General features: G+C 38.1%; 1 protein-coding gene across 4 annotated transcripts in view; it reads left to right on the top strand.

Moving 5' to 3' along the window:
* The window catches only part of LOC145487498 (adenylate cyclase type 5-like), a 219,901-nt gene that overhangs the window by 12,040 nt on the left and 191,851 nt on the right, over nt 1-16,010 (top strand). For 2 of the 4 annotated variants that reach the window (XM_081466302.1, XM_081466301.1), the window contains exon 1: nt 4,880-6,216. In XM_081466302.1, coding sequence (XP_081322428.1) covers nt 5,248-6,216 — 969 coding nt within the window. In that variant the 5' untranslated portion in view covers nt 4,880-5,247. Of the gene's footprint in view, nt 1-3,433; nt 3,544-4,879; nt 6,217-16,010 lie in introns of those variants that run through there. The other 2 variants (XM_081466303.1, XM_081466304.1) reach the window with 2 other exon arrangements.

The raw sequence follows: 16,010 nt of genomic DNA, 5'->3' as shown, positions 1-16,010 counted from the left end.
TAGTAATATGGGAGTGAACAATCTCTCTCTTTCACTGATACGTCGAAAAAGAACAAGCCAAAACAGTGAAACGTTTAAAGAAGGAAACGTAACTATCATTTCTGGTTACTTATCTGCTACCCATTGCGTACAAATAGGCCTTTCATGATCTTTTCTGTAATGTTTATTTTTGTAAAGTTTCTGCGTTAATTATTATTTAACAAATTAATAATTAACAGAAAAACGTTATTGAAAAGTGGGCGGGATCGGGATTTCCAAGTAAAGAAGGGCGGGATTGCGGGATTAACAGGAAAAAATGGGCGGGAAAGCGGGATCTGAGAGCCCTATTGTGGACCCTCTTGACAGTATTACGTATTTGCATATTAAAATAAATTTGAACATCTCCCATAAATAGATCTGTTTTACCTGGAAGTCTTGTTTATCATCGCTTACTCGTAATTACAGTTTTAATGTGCCTCCCACACCCTGCTTAGATTGCTTCTCATTTTTTTGTTGAAAGAAATAAGATAAGAAGCATGTTAGATCAAGTGTGTAATTGAAAACGGAATAGACAAATCACTTGGAATGGTTTTCCATTCTCTCCACATCTAACTCAAATTACGGCAAATCATAACGAAGACCCGATCAGTCAAATGAAGTTATTGGCTCCGCCACCTTGTGCTATGGCCCAGGTGTTTAGCAATTTGATTTGTTTCAATTGAAAAAGAGGGAGCGAAATATACCAATCTAATTACATGCACAGTAGAAGGTCGACTATATTTAAAGAACAGAATACGGACACAACGATATGTATGTGGTACCCGGGCAGACGGCTCTCTTTTTCATCTATATCTTCAGGCGCATTTTAAAATACTTTTGGCTTTGGTTTCTGTTATAAAAGGGTCAACTACATAAAATGGTGAAATAATATCTGCAAATAAAATATGCATTTGATTTAGAACCTGTGAACCAAAAATAGACTTTCGTGATTTTTGGACAAATTAAAACATTCAAAGACATATTGGTTTGGGGTACTCGACAAACCTCTTTCCATCGTTACACACTGTACTGAGCACCGCTGTAGGTGGCCAAAACCAATTGCAGCATTGTATGTTCACAAACTTCGCGCAAGCACTTTTACTTTACACGACTTTATTTGTACGGTACATTTTCATATTCATTTCTTATGGAAGAGTCAAACAGACTAAACTAGTTCACCATCACAAAGGTATATTCAGGTAAAATTATATTTGATCTGGGCAAGAATTTAACTGATTTGCACTCCCGGTAACCAGCGTAGCTCGGCGGTTTTTAAGCAATTCGAGCGTGCAAAGAAAGTGGCGAAGCTCAAATTGCTTAAAAAACCGTGATGAAGATGATTTTACGGAAAAATTTTTTTCCCATCTGGGTTATTGACAAAATTATTCATAGCTATGTTTCTAAGAAAATGAATCTCAATCCTGCAAAATGTGCGGACTAGCCCGCTCAGCTCTGATGGAACTTCTACACATTTCTACTAACTCCCCTATGTTGGCCGTTTTTCTAAAGTTGCGCATATTAATTAAGACAGCTGCTTAAACGTTATTACAAAACTGATCTACATCTACATTGTTCAACGAGAAAGATTCCGTGCCGCAGAGTCTCAGTTCGCGTGTCGTTTATAAATTCACATGTGCTGCCTGTAATGCCTGCTGCATTGGTGAGACCACTCGCCACATTTGTACACGTGTCCGCGAGCACCTTGTGCTGGACAAGGTTTCGCATGTTTACAAGCACTTGCAGTCATCAGGGACTTGTCGTGACTCATGCTCTGCTTAACAAATCGAATGTGGTTTAGCGTGGTCTGTACACTTATCGACAACGAGTACGCTTCATCATTCGAACTCTAAACCAACAGCTGAGACACTTAGATTTGCCTCTTTCTTTTTAATTCCTTTTCATGTTTTGTTTATTTTATTTAATTTTTTGATTTTGTTTCAACTACTGTTGGCGCGCGCGCAGCCTTTGTTCCCAGTGTATTCCAATATTCAAATTGTTAACGTAAATCTTATGGCGTATACCTATAACTTAATCATGTATACAGTGAAAACTCAAGTGTACAACCGTGGAACATTTGCAACTGAAGATGACAGGAATGTCGAAACACGTTTTGTAAAATGAAAAATGTTGTTTACTTTTAAGAAATAGCTTAAAAAAATGCTTAAACCGCCAAGCTACGCAGGCTACACTCCCGGCCGAAAAAAAAAGTCATCTCCAGTTATACTGAACGTTTTTCTTAGTTCTGAGTAGCAATTTTTAGTATTCCGTTTCCGTTTTAACCTGTAGACCCACCGCAACACTTTCACTAATAATAGCTACTTTACTGATAAGTTTTCGACGAAATTTTGAGAAATGATTTTTTGGACGGTCAGTGTGTCAGGCCCAGCTCAGGAGGTGCCCCGCTGACAGTGTGAAAATGTGCTCTAGTCATTACTGCGCGTTTTAACTTTTTGTCCTCTTTTTCTGTGTTTATGGTTATTTTTCACCAGTAAATCAATTATAACGGAATCTCCTGAGATTCGCAGTCTTAAAACAGTCGAGCATGAACCGTGAAAGGACATCGAAAATCACGCAGTCGTCCTCTTAGGTCTTCGTGATAATATTCGGGCAAAAAGTTTACATACTTGGCAATGATAGGAAAGGGCAGCTGAGAGACTTGCTCTAGGTTTCTGGCGGTCAAAGTTTGAGTATTTGCTTATAGAACGTTCGTAAGTTTGAACGACACTTTGTTCATTATTATTCTGATTGAGCTAACGTGACGGATTGTTTAGAAACGGTTGTCTTTAAGCATATTCTAATTTAAATGACCTTAGCTTTTCGAACATAGTTCATTTAATAGGCAATAAATGAAGGCAGTGAAACTAAAAGTTGTTCCGAGAAAACAGAGAACTTTACATTTGGGTTGCATTTCTAACAGACGCTAATAGACAATACGTTCTTGTTTTGCGTTGAATAAATATGGTAATTTTCGTCCTATCTCTACTTTTTCTCCGTTTTCGATAACTGAAGGGGATTTCGAAATGGTCTCTATCCTTTCTTAAAGCAACAAGTCAACATGAAACAACGAACAACGTATTCCGGAATCACCTTCAGTTCACTGCTCATGGTATTATTTTTTCGAAGTTCGTTTTGCATCATTTACGACCAAGAAAACCTTACTGATTTATGATATAGTTTTCTTTTACGGCTTTCACGGGAAGTCGTTCTTAAAGAGCTTCAACCCATAAGGTGTTAGTTTTGGTAAATCCAGTAAGGCCGGTTCGTGATTAGTTTTATCATTTCGCATGCACTGATTTTAATCAGTATCAGTTACAAAGAACTAATGTTTTACTTTATTCCTTTCATGTCCTCTGTGAAACCAGTTATGTTATGCAGGTGTTTTACTTTGTTACAGGATAAACAAACCCTTCTCAGTCGCTCGCTCAAAACAGACAAGGAATGATAAAGTAAAACCACAACTGAGCAACTAGAGCTTTTTTATTCCTTGAAAATCCGCTGCTAGACAGTCCGTACATTGGTTGGAAGGTAGTTCGAAGGGTACACACTCGTATTTACAGTTATGTTAATATAATGCAATGATACACAATGAAACTGCGAATTAAGTTTACATGAAAACCTTCAGCAGCGTGAACTGAAATTCAAATAGTGGTATTCAGTGGTTCTGTGATTAGCGCAACGATCCCAGCTAAGAGGAAACTATTTTCTTCTTCAAAAACAAGCCTGGGCCATCTTTTTCAGATGAGATTTTGTTATAAGGGGGTTGATAATCGGGTCTCTAGCTGGAAAAAGATGGTCTGGAGTAAATTTGTCAATGCCAGTTTTCTAGGATGTCATATTTAGGAACCTTTAGACGAGGGTGGTAAAGGGGGGGGGGGGGTATACATCAAGTTTCACGGAAAATAAAGTAGCTCTTTCACAATTCACGAAAAACACAACATTGGCATTTTACGCTTCACGGAAAATAAAAGAGAACGTTGTGAAAAATCCACGGTTCACGGCGACTATGGAAATCACGATCCACAGGAAATAAAAAGGGCCGATCACGGGTCACGAAAATACCCTTTACCACCCTCTTAGATTGGACTACGAGTACGAGATTGAGTACGAGTACGATTTCCGAATTTCAAACCAGTGACGTTTCTAGAGCCCTCACTCTTCATGCTGGTTTTAGGCAGAGATGGTAGCTCGTGAAATGAGATGGGTATGTGATTTGATGATGCGAAGCCTGCAAACTGGAATTGAAAAGTCGTTCTCGTACTTCATCTCGTACTGGTACTCAAATCTAAAGTCTCCTATTATCAAAAAGGAGACAACATTTTTCATTTTACAAAACATGTTTCGACATTCCTATGTCATCTTCAGTTGCAAATGTTCGACGGTTGCACATTTGAATTTTCACTGTATACATGATTACGTTATAGAATTACGCCATAAGATCAGTCACGTTAACAATTTGAATATTGGAATATTGAATACTTGAATATTGTTAACGTAACTGATCTTATGGCGTAATTCTATAACGTAATCACGTATACGGTGAAAATTCAAATGTACAACCGTCGAATATTTGCAACTGAAGATGACAGGAATGTCGAAACATGTTTTGTAAAACGAAAAATGTTGTTTCCTTTCTGAAAATTGCTTTTACGACCATACATTGTCGTTATGATATCCGCCACTTTTACATATGACATTTGACGTTCCCATCTGATTGCCTAACCAAAGAGAACAGGGAATTCCATGAAGTAGAGTGACACTCAGAGAAAGCATAAATAATCCCCACATTTTTTTGGTGTTTTACCATAAATTAGAACGAATAGAACCTATCCAATCAGAAAGGCCAGACCGATCACGTGGACAAAACAAGTCCATCTCTCAGACCCTCTCGTCCTTTTGGTTTGACGAAGGTGCAGCTTATCTCTTACACGAGAATTTAGTGGCTCCAAAAATACCCAGAGGCATAGATGCGGTGTTAAAAACGAAACAAAAACTCTTTTGACGCACTTTGTGAAACAGATTTACCGTTCTGTTACACCAGAGCGCGAATAATGGCGAAAGGTTGTTCACTTGTTTTGGTGCCCTGTGAACCCGACAAGTTTTAGAATTCGGTTGCTACGGTCCTCAGTAATTTTTGAGACTTAGTGTTAAAAGAATTTTCATGAAAGGGGCCACATTAGCTTACCGTGAACGCCAAACTAGGCCCGTAAATTTATTATTCAGTCGGTGAACATGTCAGCTCAGTCTGACTCTACTGCTTTCAACAGAAGGTCTTCGACACCATCGAGAAGAGCTTGGGAGGAGGAAACAGAAGGGAAACCACAGATAAGCGCTTCACAAAGCGACCTAAACAAGAATGTAACTGACAGAAATAAGCCTGCGTCTCCGAAAAGGACTGCCAGTGAAGGACAAAAGACATTGACTAGCATGGAAAGCAACGGATCGGCCGAAGTTCGACTTAGGTCGGTGGAAGTTGGTGTTGAAGAAAATGCTAACATTAGAACCAGCAAAAATGAAATTTCTCAGAAGGATAATGTAACGAATGGATTTCCAGACGTTAACGTTAAAAATGGAAAACAGTTTGGTTTGAGGGATCCTGAAGCTTTGAAAGGTGAACATATATGCGAGGATTCCTGTTGTGGTGACTGGACATTATTTACGCGGGTTTTCAAGTCAAAGCGATTCGAATCGGAAAAGCTCGAGGGCCTGTATCAGCGTTACGTGTTTCGCTTGAACCAGAAGTTTATGAGCTGGCTCATTGGGCTGCTACTTATTTTGACTTTTATTCTAATAGGGTTGCAGTTCGGTATGGAAAATAAAATGCCAGCGAAAACCAATGCCGAAGGCATCACTCTGTGTATATTCGCCGTTGCGTACATCTTGCTTGCTTTGATTGTGAACAGAAGTGGTTCATCTCAGAGCCATTTGAACTGGGTCTCGTATATTTTACTTGCCATCTCATGTGGATTTGTACTAGCTGCGGTAGTTTGTCCACCATGGGAATTTGCGGATCCTAGTCATGTTAAAAGCCTTTATTCACCGTCGGATGGCGTATGGCTGGCAGCCTTCTTCGTTTATATGACTTACACCATGTTACCAGTAAGGATGAGAATTGCTGTTTTCGGAGGTTGTCTTCTTCCTGCTATCCATCTAATATCAAGCGCAGCCATGAATAGCAATGATACGAATCTTACGAGATTGGTAAGCACGTTTTTAATTTTCGCTTTTGGTTTATTCCCGTGTTGTTATGTGTTTTGCGATATTTTGCAGTGCCGTGGAAGCTAGCGGCTTCCCATCATGTCTCGTAGCGTAAATAATTTATGATCTGTGTTTACAGTGTGTAGAAAACGTGATGCTCGAGCTCATGGCAAGTGTATTGTAAAAGAGCCTACTTGAAACCTTGGAGTTTTCTCTACTTAGAAAATAGTGTGCCGGCTTTGCAAACCTCTTTGTTCATGTCACAATGGTAATTCCATTTTTTTTACTTATATATTTTGCGAATCCGAGAAAAAAGTGATTGGATTTCTTGCACTGCTTATTTCAAGTGCAGGTGGAATAGCGACATATTTTAATTACAATAAACAGCTGGTTAAAATCGGAAAAAAAAAACTCGTGCGTTATTTCCCGTGGTACATGTCTAAAATCACATGAACAATTTGTTTGTAAATTTAAGGGTAGTTTGCTATCAGAGGAATATGAATCATTTTGGAGCTGATTCCAAGGTTATATTTTAATGTGGGTCAGCAATTTATGTGTGTGTGTCATGCTCTCTGGCTGATTGTCAGGGTGAATGAGATGGAGTCCTAAGGACGTTTTTGCTGATTGTTTGTGATTTGTAGTCATAATTCAAAGCATTTTCCTGCTATAATTTGTTTATTTTATTGGTGTGGAGAGTTCTTGATGGCAGGATTACAAAGAATGGAAAGTAAACAACACAAGTTAGAAGCAGTGATTCTTGGATGAAAATTTGAAATTTCTGGGTCGTTTTTAAACTTGGAAAATATTATTTTCCAAGTTGTAGTGGTGGAACGATTTCACTCCATCACTCCTTCACTCCTTCACTTCCTGTTAGACATTTGGAAACCTCGGGGGGGGGGGGGGGAAGGGGTGGTAACTCCCGTATGAAAAGGCAAGGGATGCTCATCGGAAAATATGAATTTAACTCCTAAGGGAGACTAATGTGGACGTTGCTCGAGCTTCATTAGACCTCTAAAAGATACCACTTAAGAGTGCCTGCCTGTAAATAATCAGACAAATTCTTAATTTTGCGATAAGGGTGAAAAATTTGATTTCGCTCATATTTTTATGGTAGATAGGCAAAGGGCACGACAAAAGCTACTGGGTAGTTTTAACTCAGGCTTCCGTAGAAAAGCCTAAGTCTAAAAATGCAAGCCGTTCGTCGTTGTTGTCGTCGTCATATTTGGTCGCCAAATGGGGGGTCATTGTCCCAGGCGTTCCTAGCATGGTGCAAGGAAACTGGGGATGAAAATGCGACAGCTCTTGCTCTTTGTGAGAATGCTGTGATTTGTGAGGAAAGTTTGGAAAAGACTCAAAGAAGATGTCAATCATTTTTGGAATGGGTTGGCCCACAAATTATATTACTTGACAGCCTGCCGGATAAGCAAAGTTCATGCTCGTTCTCACAAGATAACAAAGGAGCCATTTACGAGTTCAAACTACAAAAACACAGACAAAAATCAAATCATGATGCTGAGAGGAACAACTCGGATGTTGAAAAATTAAAGAATCGTCGTAAGCAGAACTTGGAAGATGAGGCAAACAACATGCAATTGGATAAAGAGGATACTGTACGGGTCCGCAAATGATACCAGGACCGCAAATGATCCCGGACCACAAATGATCCCCAAATTGAACCGCAAATGATCCCGGGCGGAAATGATCCCTATATTGGACCGCAAATGATCCGGATCAAAAAATAAGGAATGGCATGGATTTATATCAGAGGAAGGTGAGAACATGTACAAGAATTATGAACTAAAAAAAACATTCTATCATTTTACAAAAAAAATGTTCCACAGTTGCTGTTTTGTTCTTCAAAAAAACAGATCGTTTTCATTGTCATGCAATAAAAAAAATAATAAATCAAAAACCAACCAATGGAAAAAGCTAAGAAATTGTGATGTACGCTATAGAAGATAGCTAAATAAGACTCTTCTCCAATTTTTGGGCCTGTGCGTTTCCCCAAACTTCAGATATTTGTCGTAAATGTTTCCCAGAAATTTACAGAGCCCAGAAAGAAAATGCCATGGTAGTACATCCGTGGTACACCAATATGGTGGCCGGAATATAGTGTAAGCATCTGGAACTTACTTTGGCTTTCTGGGAGACTGATTATCAGTACTAAACAAACAAGCATTTACATAAGCACTTTTCCTAATGCTCTAACTTCTAAAAAGGCTCAAAATCATGAGATAAGTATATATTTTTCAACAAACTTGATCGTAGCTTTGTGTCACGCAACCTCTGTAACCCTGAAATTCAAAATACTCTGGTTTCCAAATGAAACACGCTTGTTGTAAACAGATATAAATATACTGCCTCTTATGCCTGATGAGGATAAAAACACATCACGTGAAGATGATCTATTGAAGTAGATGTCTTAGAAAAACACATGCTTGTAAACATTCTTGAAATTCCGGTGGCGATAGTATCAAACATCTATCAGACAGCTAATTGTCAAAACAAAGCGCAAGTCTTGGCTTTGCTTGGTCATGAAGCTGAACTTCATAACTGTAGCTAGGAATTTTGGCTTCTTAGAATACTTAAGTAGTCATTTCCGAGGACTTAAAGCCAAAATACGACCAATTAAAAATTATGAAATAAATTTGTTCAAATTTCCAGTGCTACACACTAGGTGTTTTACAGAGTGATGAAACATTGTAGGCTTGTGGGTCTACTCAGACAGCGTCTTCCGTAATAGTTGCTTCATGGTTAGATTTTAGTTTAAAACTTTTGACGAGTGGCGTTAATGGCTGATAAAATGTGATTTAACTATAACACCCAAATATCAATGTTTAACAAAGGAGGATATGTAGCGTATGTTGCACTGATCATAATTTTACTGAGAATTGCAAAGAAATGCAAGCCAAGTTGATGATTGAGTAGTGATATTCATAACATCGTAGTTAGCAACAAAATTTAGTTGAAAGTATGAAAAAAAAGCAAGTTGTAAGCCATTATAATTATAAGATGGCTTTGATAAAAACATCATTATTCACGTACGCCAATTTCCTATCCACACAATCCCACCATCCATGCCATTCCTTATTTTTTGATCGCGATCATTTGCGGTCCAATATGGGGATCATTTCCGGTCTGGGATCATTTGCGGTCCTGGGATCATTTGCGGACCCATACAATACTCATCAAAGCAACTTAAGTAGTAAATATCTGTAAACAGTAAAACTGCAGAGTTCTAAAATTAGCATCTTTGTAAAGAAATAAATCGAGAAATGAAATACTACTTCCATCAATAACATAGTACGTAAATTTGATACGATCATTCTTGATATAGAGACAACTAAGAAACTCTAATAGGGTTTCTTTGGGACCCTTCCAAACAAAAATGTCTTTTTTTAATGTTTTAATTTTTTAATCTTTTTTTAATGTTTTTAAATTATTTTTTAACTTTTTAAAATATTTTTGGGGCCATACAGTTAACGCTAATCATTGGCTGCAAATAATTTTTTTTCTCTCGAAAGGACATATGTCCTACTAAGACCCCATCTTGGTCAGTCAAAACAAATTGGTGTCGGACATCACTAAAAAGAGTAAGATTTAGTCAAGGTAGATTTTTATTCAACCTTACCGTAAAATGATTTATGATAAAAAAATTATCCGGACATCATGTCCGACCACAGTTCGGATTTCGTCGGACGTGAGCAAATTTTGGTCAGCCAATGTCCAATGACCGACTGTTATTTGCATCCCTGCTAATTGTATGGCTCCCAAAATATAACAACACGCAGTAACATGTGCATGAAGGCGTTTCTTGTAATGTCCGTTTACAGCATGTTTCAGCAGTTATTCACTTCCGTGGGAAGTTAAACTTAGGCACGCTTAAATCATTCCCTGAAGAAGTCTCAGATAGAGACGAAGTGTGTCGGAAATAAATGAAAAAATTAAAAAATTAGAAAAAGAAATTAAAAAATTCCAGTAACCTTCCAAGCAGATTGGCTTAGAGGGTAGATCATAGAGCGTAGGTTGAGGAGAGTAGTTGGTAGAACGAAGAGAATAGAGCGTAGATGGGCTTAGAGGGTAGATGGTAGATCTTAGAACATAGAGTGAGTAGCTGGTAGAATGTAGAAAATAGAGCCTAGATGGGCTTAGAGGGTAGATGATAGATGGTAGATGGTGGAGTGTAGAGTGAATAGCTAGTAGAACATAGAGAGTAGAGCATAGATGGGCTTACAGGGTAGATGATAGATTGTAGAGCATAGAGTGTAGATCGAAGACAGTAGCTGGTAGAACGTAGAGTGTAGATGGACCTAGAGGGTAGATGGTAGATTGTGGAGCATAGAGCATAGATTGAAGAGAGTAGCTGGAGAACACAGAGAGTAGAATGTAGATGATAGAACTATAGCATCGAGCTAAAAAGATTATTAAAATACTGTAAACCGTAATAATACTAAACATTCCCCAAGTGCTTTAATATTTGCTACAATAACTGTTAGCCTCTATGCCCGTACAGAGAACCGTAAAGGGTAGAGTGTAGATGGTGGACTCAATACAGAATTTTAAATTGAAAATGATCAAAACACTGTAAACCGTAATAACACTAATAACACTTAAATATATATGAGATATATGCGAAGAATATGCTACAAATTGAAATCAAATGTTACGAAATAGGCAGGTAACCATAGTAACAATACACAACTATGGTAAAAGCTATGAAGTTGGAGGTAATGTATCTTTCCAACACGTAGGAGGAGATGTGACAAAAGTGTAGAGTCATAGAGCTCTACGAAAATTTCTATGCCAAATCAAGCTTCATAAAATGGGCGCCAGTTGTGTTTTAGTATAAATCAACTAGTGGCTCAAAACTTTATCTAAATCCTCTTCACAGACACTTTGAAAATGCTAAGAAGCGGCCGTCATTTTGTTAAGGTATCATGGTAGGTGAATTTTTATGAAAAATGCGAAAAATCTTATTTTTGCTGGTGAAATTGAGAAGACTGAGATAAATATTTTGCAACTAGACGTTCTAAGAGCGTTTACTCGGGCTTCGTACCACAGTATCAAATTGTACTTTACGAAAACACGTATTGGACACAATAAAAGCAAACTAAAGAATCAGGATATTTTAGCACAAGAGTTTCGCTTAGATATTTACTATTCAAGTTGCTTCGTTTAGGATCCTCCTCATCCTATCACAAGTTGTGAGTTTAAACCATTTTGATTCAAGAATGAGGCACAGCTGTCTATGGATTGATGGAAAAGTTGTTTGCAAAGAAAGGTCTTTTTACAACTTACGGCAATTACTTTGTACATGCTAGCAGAAATTGTACGAAGTTTGTTTACTGGTCGTGGTGATCCGAGTAAATTGTGTAGCTGGATATCTTTACCGTGTTGCGATCTTAAACCCTTTTCAAGAGTCATATCTTCTTTGGAGAGCGAATAATCCCTTTTTAGAGAGCCAAAATGAATCATGATAAACTCCTTTGCGAAAACAACAGTCCTGTGACTAGGCTCAAATTGCATTGCACATAATTTGTATAAACTTTCAAGTTGTGTATTTTGCGGATATCTTCCAAGAATTTGCGACCCTTAACACAGTTTATGAAGAAATATTCAAGCTACATATTTTTATTGAATCAAGGCAAGAGTATTTTTTAAAAAGGACTCTCATTTAAAAGGGAAGATGCTGCATTCTATTTTGCTATTTATTTTGGTTTCATGCTCGTCTAGTTCATGTCATGCAACATGATTTTCTTTTGCAGTCAGACAGTTTTCTAAACGAATTGGTGATTGCTAATTAAGACTGCTAAATATATTTGAACTACTAGTGAAATAACTGGCTAAACTATCGTCAATGCAGATTTTCCTTAGGACTTGGCAAGAACATTGGTTCGTCAATAATTCCGCACAATTCCCTGCACAATCGAAGGTTTAATTCTCCCGCACAATGTGCCTCCAAATTCACAGATAATTTTTTTTCCTACACCCTACTAGAAAGCATCCAACTTGGAGGTAAGGTATTTAAGTCAAGTTACCGAAAGTCTTACAACACTGGAGATCGACATATTTTGCGCGGTGCAAGAAACAAGTCACATGTTTTTAATGAGCTACGAGTCCAAAAATGTTTTCATATTTAGCTCGTTTTATTGCAATATGATTTGTTTTACTGCAATGTTCTAAATAATAACGGTAGTAGCCACATACCGTCATTGACGGCCTATTTTTTGCCAGTGTTTTGGTAGATTGAATTCATACCGCAATCGGCTCAGTTAATTGTCATCTCACGAGAATGTTTTGAGCGTGAACTTTGCTTAACTGGCTGGCTTTCAAGCAATATAATTCGTGGACCGACCCTTTCTGAAAATGATCGACCTCATTGTATGTTAGATGAACGTATAAGGTGCGATTCTTGCCAAAACTTCCTTCACAAAATACGGCATTCTGTCACGAAGAGCGAGCAATGTCATGTTTCTCGTCCCCAGTTTCCATGGTCTACGCATGGAACGCCTGGGACCATGACCCTCCTTTTGGCGACCAAAACGCTTGCATTTTAAGATTTGGGCTTTCCTATGGAAGCCCGAGTAAAAAGAATGAGATAAAAAGCTGTTTTACTTTTAAGATATAGAGAAAAACTATTTTTGATTCTCATTAACTCCTTATGGCGCGTCGACACCTAATTAAAATTCACTGCCAGTTGTCATGTGTAATGCAAATTGCAGTGTGATATTTCATTTGTGCACGCAAACTGTTCTCGATCTGGTTGTTTCATTGCAAGTTAGCTTCTGTTCTTGTCAGATTTTCTTTATGTCAAGACGAAAATGCAAGAAAACCCACAGGTTCGGCGTTGAACAAGATCTTTGGCACTGAGTTGAGCGACCATGGGTTGCACTGTAACCAAGAGCAATAGTTGAGGGAAGTTGTAGACACTAGTCCCGCCAAAGAAGCTGAAGATCAAACGACAACAAGTGCTAGTTGCACGAAATTGCTAGAGAATGGATGCAATTCCGAAACTTCCGCAATGAGAGAGTCAAGGGCAGATGTAGATGTAGATGATGTAGACCTCGAGATTTCCTCTTTTTGGCTTCATGAGACATGGTTTCAAAAAATGTCTGGAGAGCGAAGAAGCCTAAACTTGAGCAACATAACACCAATGCCACCGCCAAAATCTTCTAAGTAAAAGAAATTGTAGCAGTTTAAATACAAACCTGTTGGAAGTTTGTCGTTTCTTGGATGATTTCACTGGGATGGGTTTCTGTGCCAGAATTGTAGATGTCTGTTATTTCAAGTTGTCATAAGCCATCTGTCAGTGCAGAGGAGATTTTTAAACACCTTACCATACCAATCTCACAAAAGGATTTTTGTCTTTTTCTCAATGAAATAAAACTGCATGTAAGGAGGAACATTTTTAGTTCGTTTATGTGTCTCTTCTGACGGAATTGGCTGAAAATTGGCAGGTAGGTTCCAGGATACCTCCTTTGAAAATGGGTCTCAGGCTTTGGTTAATTTCGCTTCTGTTTCAAGGTTATGGCCTCTTTAGTAGAAGGAAATGTCCGCATTGAAAATATCAAACTTTAGGAAGGTGTAAAAAGAAAAACAAAACACCAAACCACATCTGGAAAATTGCTGTCACCCTTTTTGAGGGTGATCTGTGAGAAAACATTTCTGATGTTAATTGTGTCGCTCTGATAATTCACATGCGGAAACGAACCAGGCTAACCAAAGCCATGTTTCTGGGTATTTCTTTTAATATCACTGCAAAATGATTGTATTCTATAACTATTAAGCTTTCAGAAAATGTACAGGTTGATGGGGTTTTCTTTCAAAGGGCCAGCATAAGAGCGCGATTTCCAAACACTCTCAATCCACCTTCCATGATACCTTAACAAAGGCACACTGCTATGCTACTCAAGATTTATACTAAAACTCGATACAAACACAGAGAACACGTTTTCTATTTCCTTTAGAAAACACCTCGATGAAAAAAAGGAAAACAACTTGTTCACTTTGGTTATCAAAATGTAAATTCTCTCTGCTTGTGCCATCATTACGTCAACAGCTTGTGCTAGTTCTGTGTTTCTATCAAGTTATAGAAACAAGAGTTTTAGCCAATCAGCACACTTATTTTCTTAGGACTGTTTTCTAAATAGATTTAGGGAAGCCTAAAAGCGGAGCTCCTGGGCCGGGTCGTTCAAAGCCTTATTAAAGGAGGTCACTCCAAAAACCATGTTTTTTTTCCCATCACCAATAAAAAGTTCACATTGAGTTGAGTTACTCACCATTGTGTTAGCTTCTGAAGTGGATGCGATCCTAACGAAAAAGAAGTGAAAAGTTCGACACCGGGAGCCGCCATTTTGAAAGGATCTTGAAGGCCAGGCCACATATCCGTGACGTCATTCCGTGCGAGAATGTGTTTGTTTCTTTGAGCTTTAGTATGGCTGAGCTTGAAGCCAGAACGTGCTAGTGATTCTGGGGATGATAATAATCAAGTTGAATGGAACGATTGGTTGGAAAATGCTCTGTGGTGTACTTGTGAGAGATAAGCAACCATGCCGACGCAATGAGAATGTGTTTGCTGCCGAGAACAGCCGGAGTAGGTCACCAAAATGGAAGGTACAGTTGTAGTGGATGCAGTTAGCAGAAGAGGAAGTTTATTTATAATTGTATATTGCTCTCAGAATTGAATTGGTGGCTTAAATAAATCCCCAGTATAATGTTTTTGATCTGATTTGTCTCCATTTTTATTTTACTGGTGGTTCAATGCGGAGGGAGTTCTGGTATCACAGAAACTGATGAGTTTTCAATGGGGTGTTTAAATCGGGCGAATGCTTTTCACTTCACAAGTCTGTGTTTTTACTTATAAAATTTGGATACTTTTTGCTCCTGCTCGTACATGTTTGCCAGGTTTCTTTACACTCATGGACTATGTGGACTCTTCTGAAATAGGCAGTGACTTTACATGTAATATGCCAAGTGAAATCGACATCTTTGATGTGAAATGTGAAATTGACGACATTCCTTATCATTACTTAAGATTTTTTGTGAGAATTGTAATTTGTATTGTTGGAAAGCTAAGCATATGCAATAGATTTTGGATAAAAGAAAAAAGTATATGCAACTTTTACATGCGTAAACATTAGCTGATGAAGGAAAATTCACTCTGCTAGTGTGTTTATCCGTATCGCATGTGTCGTGTTTACTCGCCTCGTTACTTGACAAAGCATGCAGTAAAATTAAAGCTTCATTTTTTACTGTAGATTTGCTTTCATTAGCAGCTGTAATTCCCCAAAATGATGTGAATGCAAAAAAACTGTCCTTAACCCTTTGAATACCAAGCTTTTGCCAAAAAATACCGTTTTTAGCTGTTTAGTCAGGTTTTTTAGCTGCCATGATGCTAAATAAGCCTAAGTTGTGCTAAAAAAGCTTTTTTTGCTAAAAGGAGAGCTTTTTCGAGGATTAGGTACGAAATTGAGCAAAACTTCAATTTCAGGCATGCGCATAAGCCAAAATTTGGACTTTTTTTTTTTTTTTTTTGCCATTAACTGTTCTCAATTTTGTTTGTTGGCCCTTTCCTTTCTGTTTTTCTCTGCCCTTTTACACTTGCTACCTTTTGCATTGTATGTTCTTTCTGGCTGCAGTGAAAAGTTGGACGTTAATTACGGGCAAAGCCTAGAAATGGACCTTGATCAATTATAGGTGTTGTGGACCATTTTACCACCATTTTTGCACCAAAACTGATAACCTTGTTTTTCGATTTGCGACGTCGGAATGTTGTCGATATCTAAACCTGACCATTG

This window comes from Orbicella franksi, chromosome 5 (assembly GCF_964199315.1).
Source record: "Orbicella franksi chromosome 5, jaOrbFran1.1, whole genome shotgun sequence".
In the NCBI taxonomy this organism is placed as follows: domain Eukaryota; kingdom Metazoa; phylum Cnidaria; class Anthozoa; order Scleractinia; family Merulinidae; genus Orbicella; species Orbicella franksi.
Note: the sequence above shows the minus strand (reverse complement) of the source record. Positions and strands in the feature narration are given on the sequence as shown.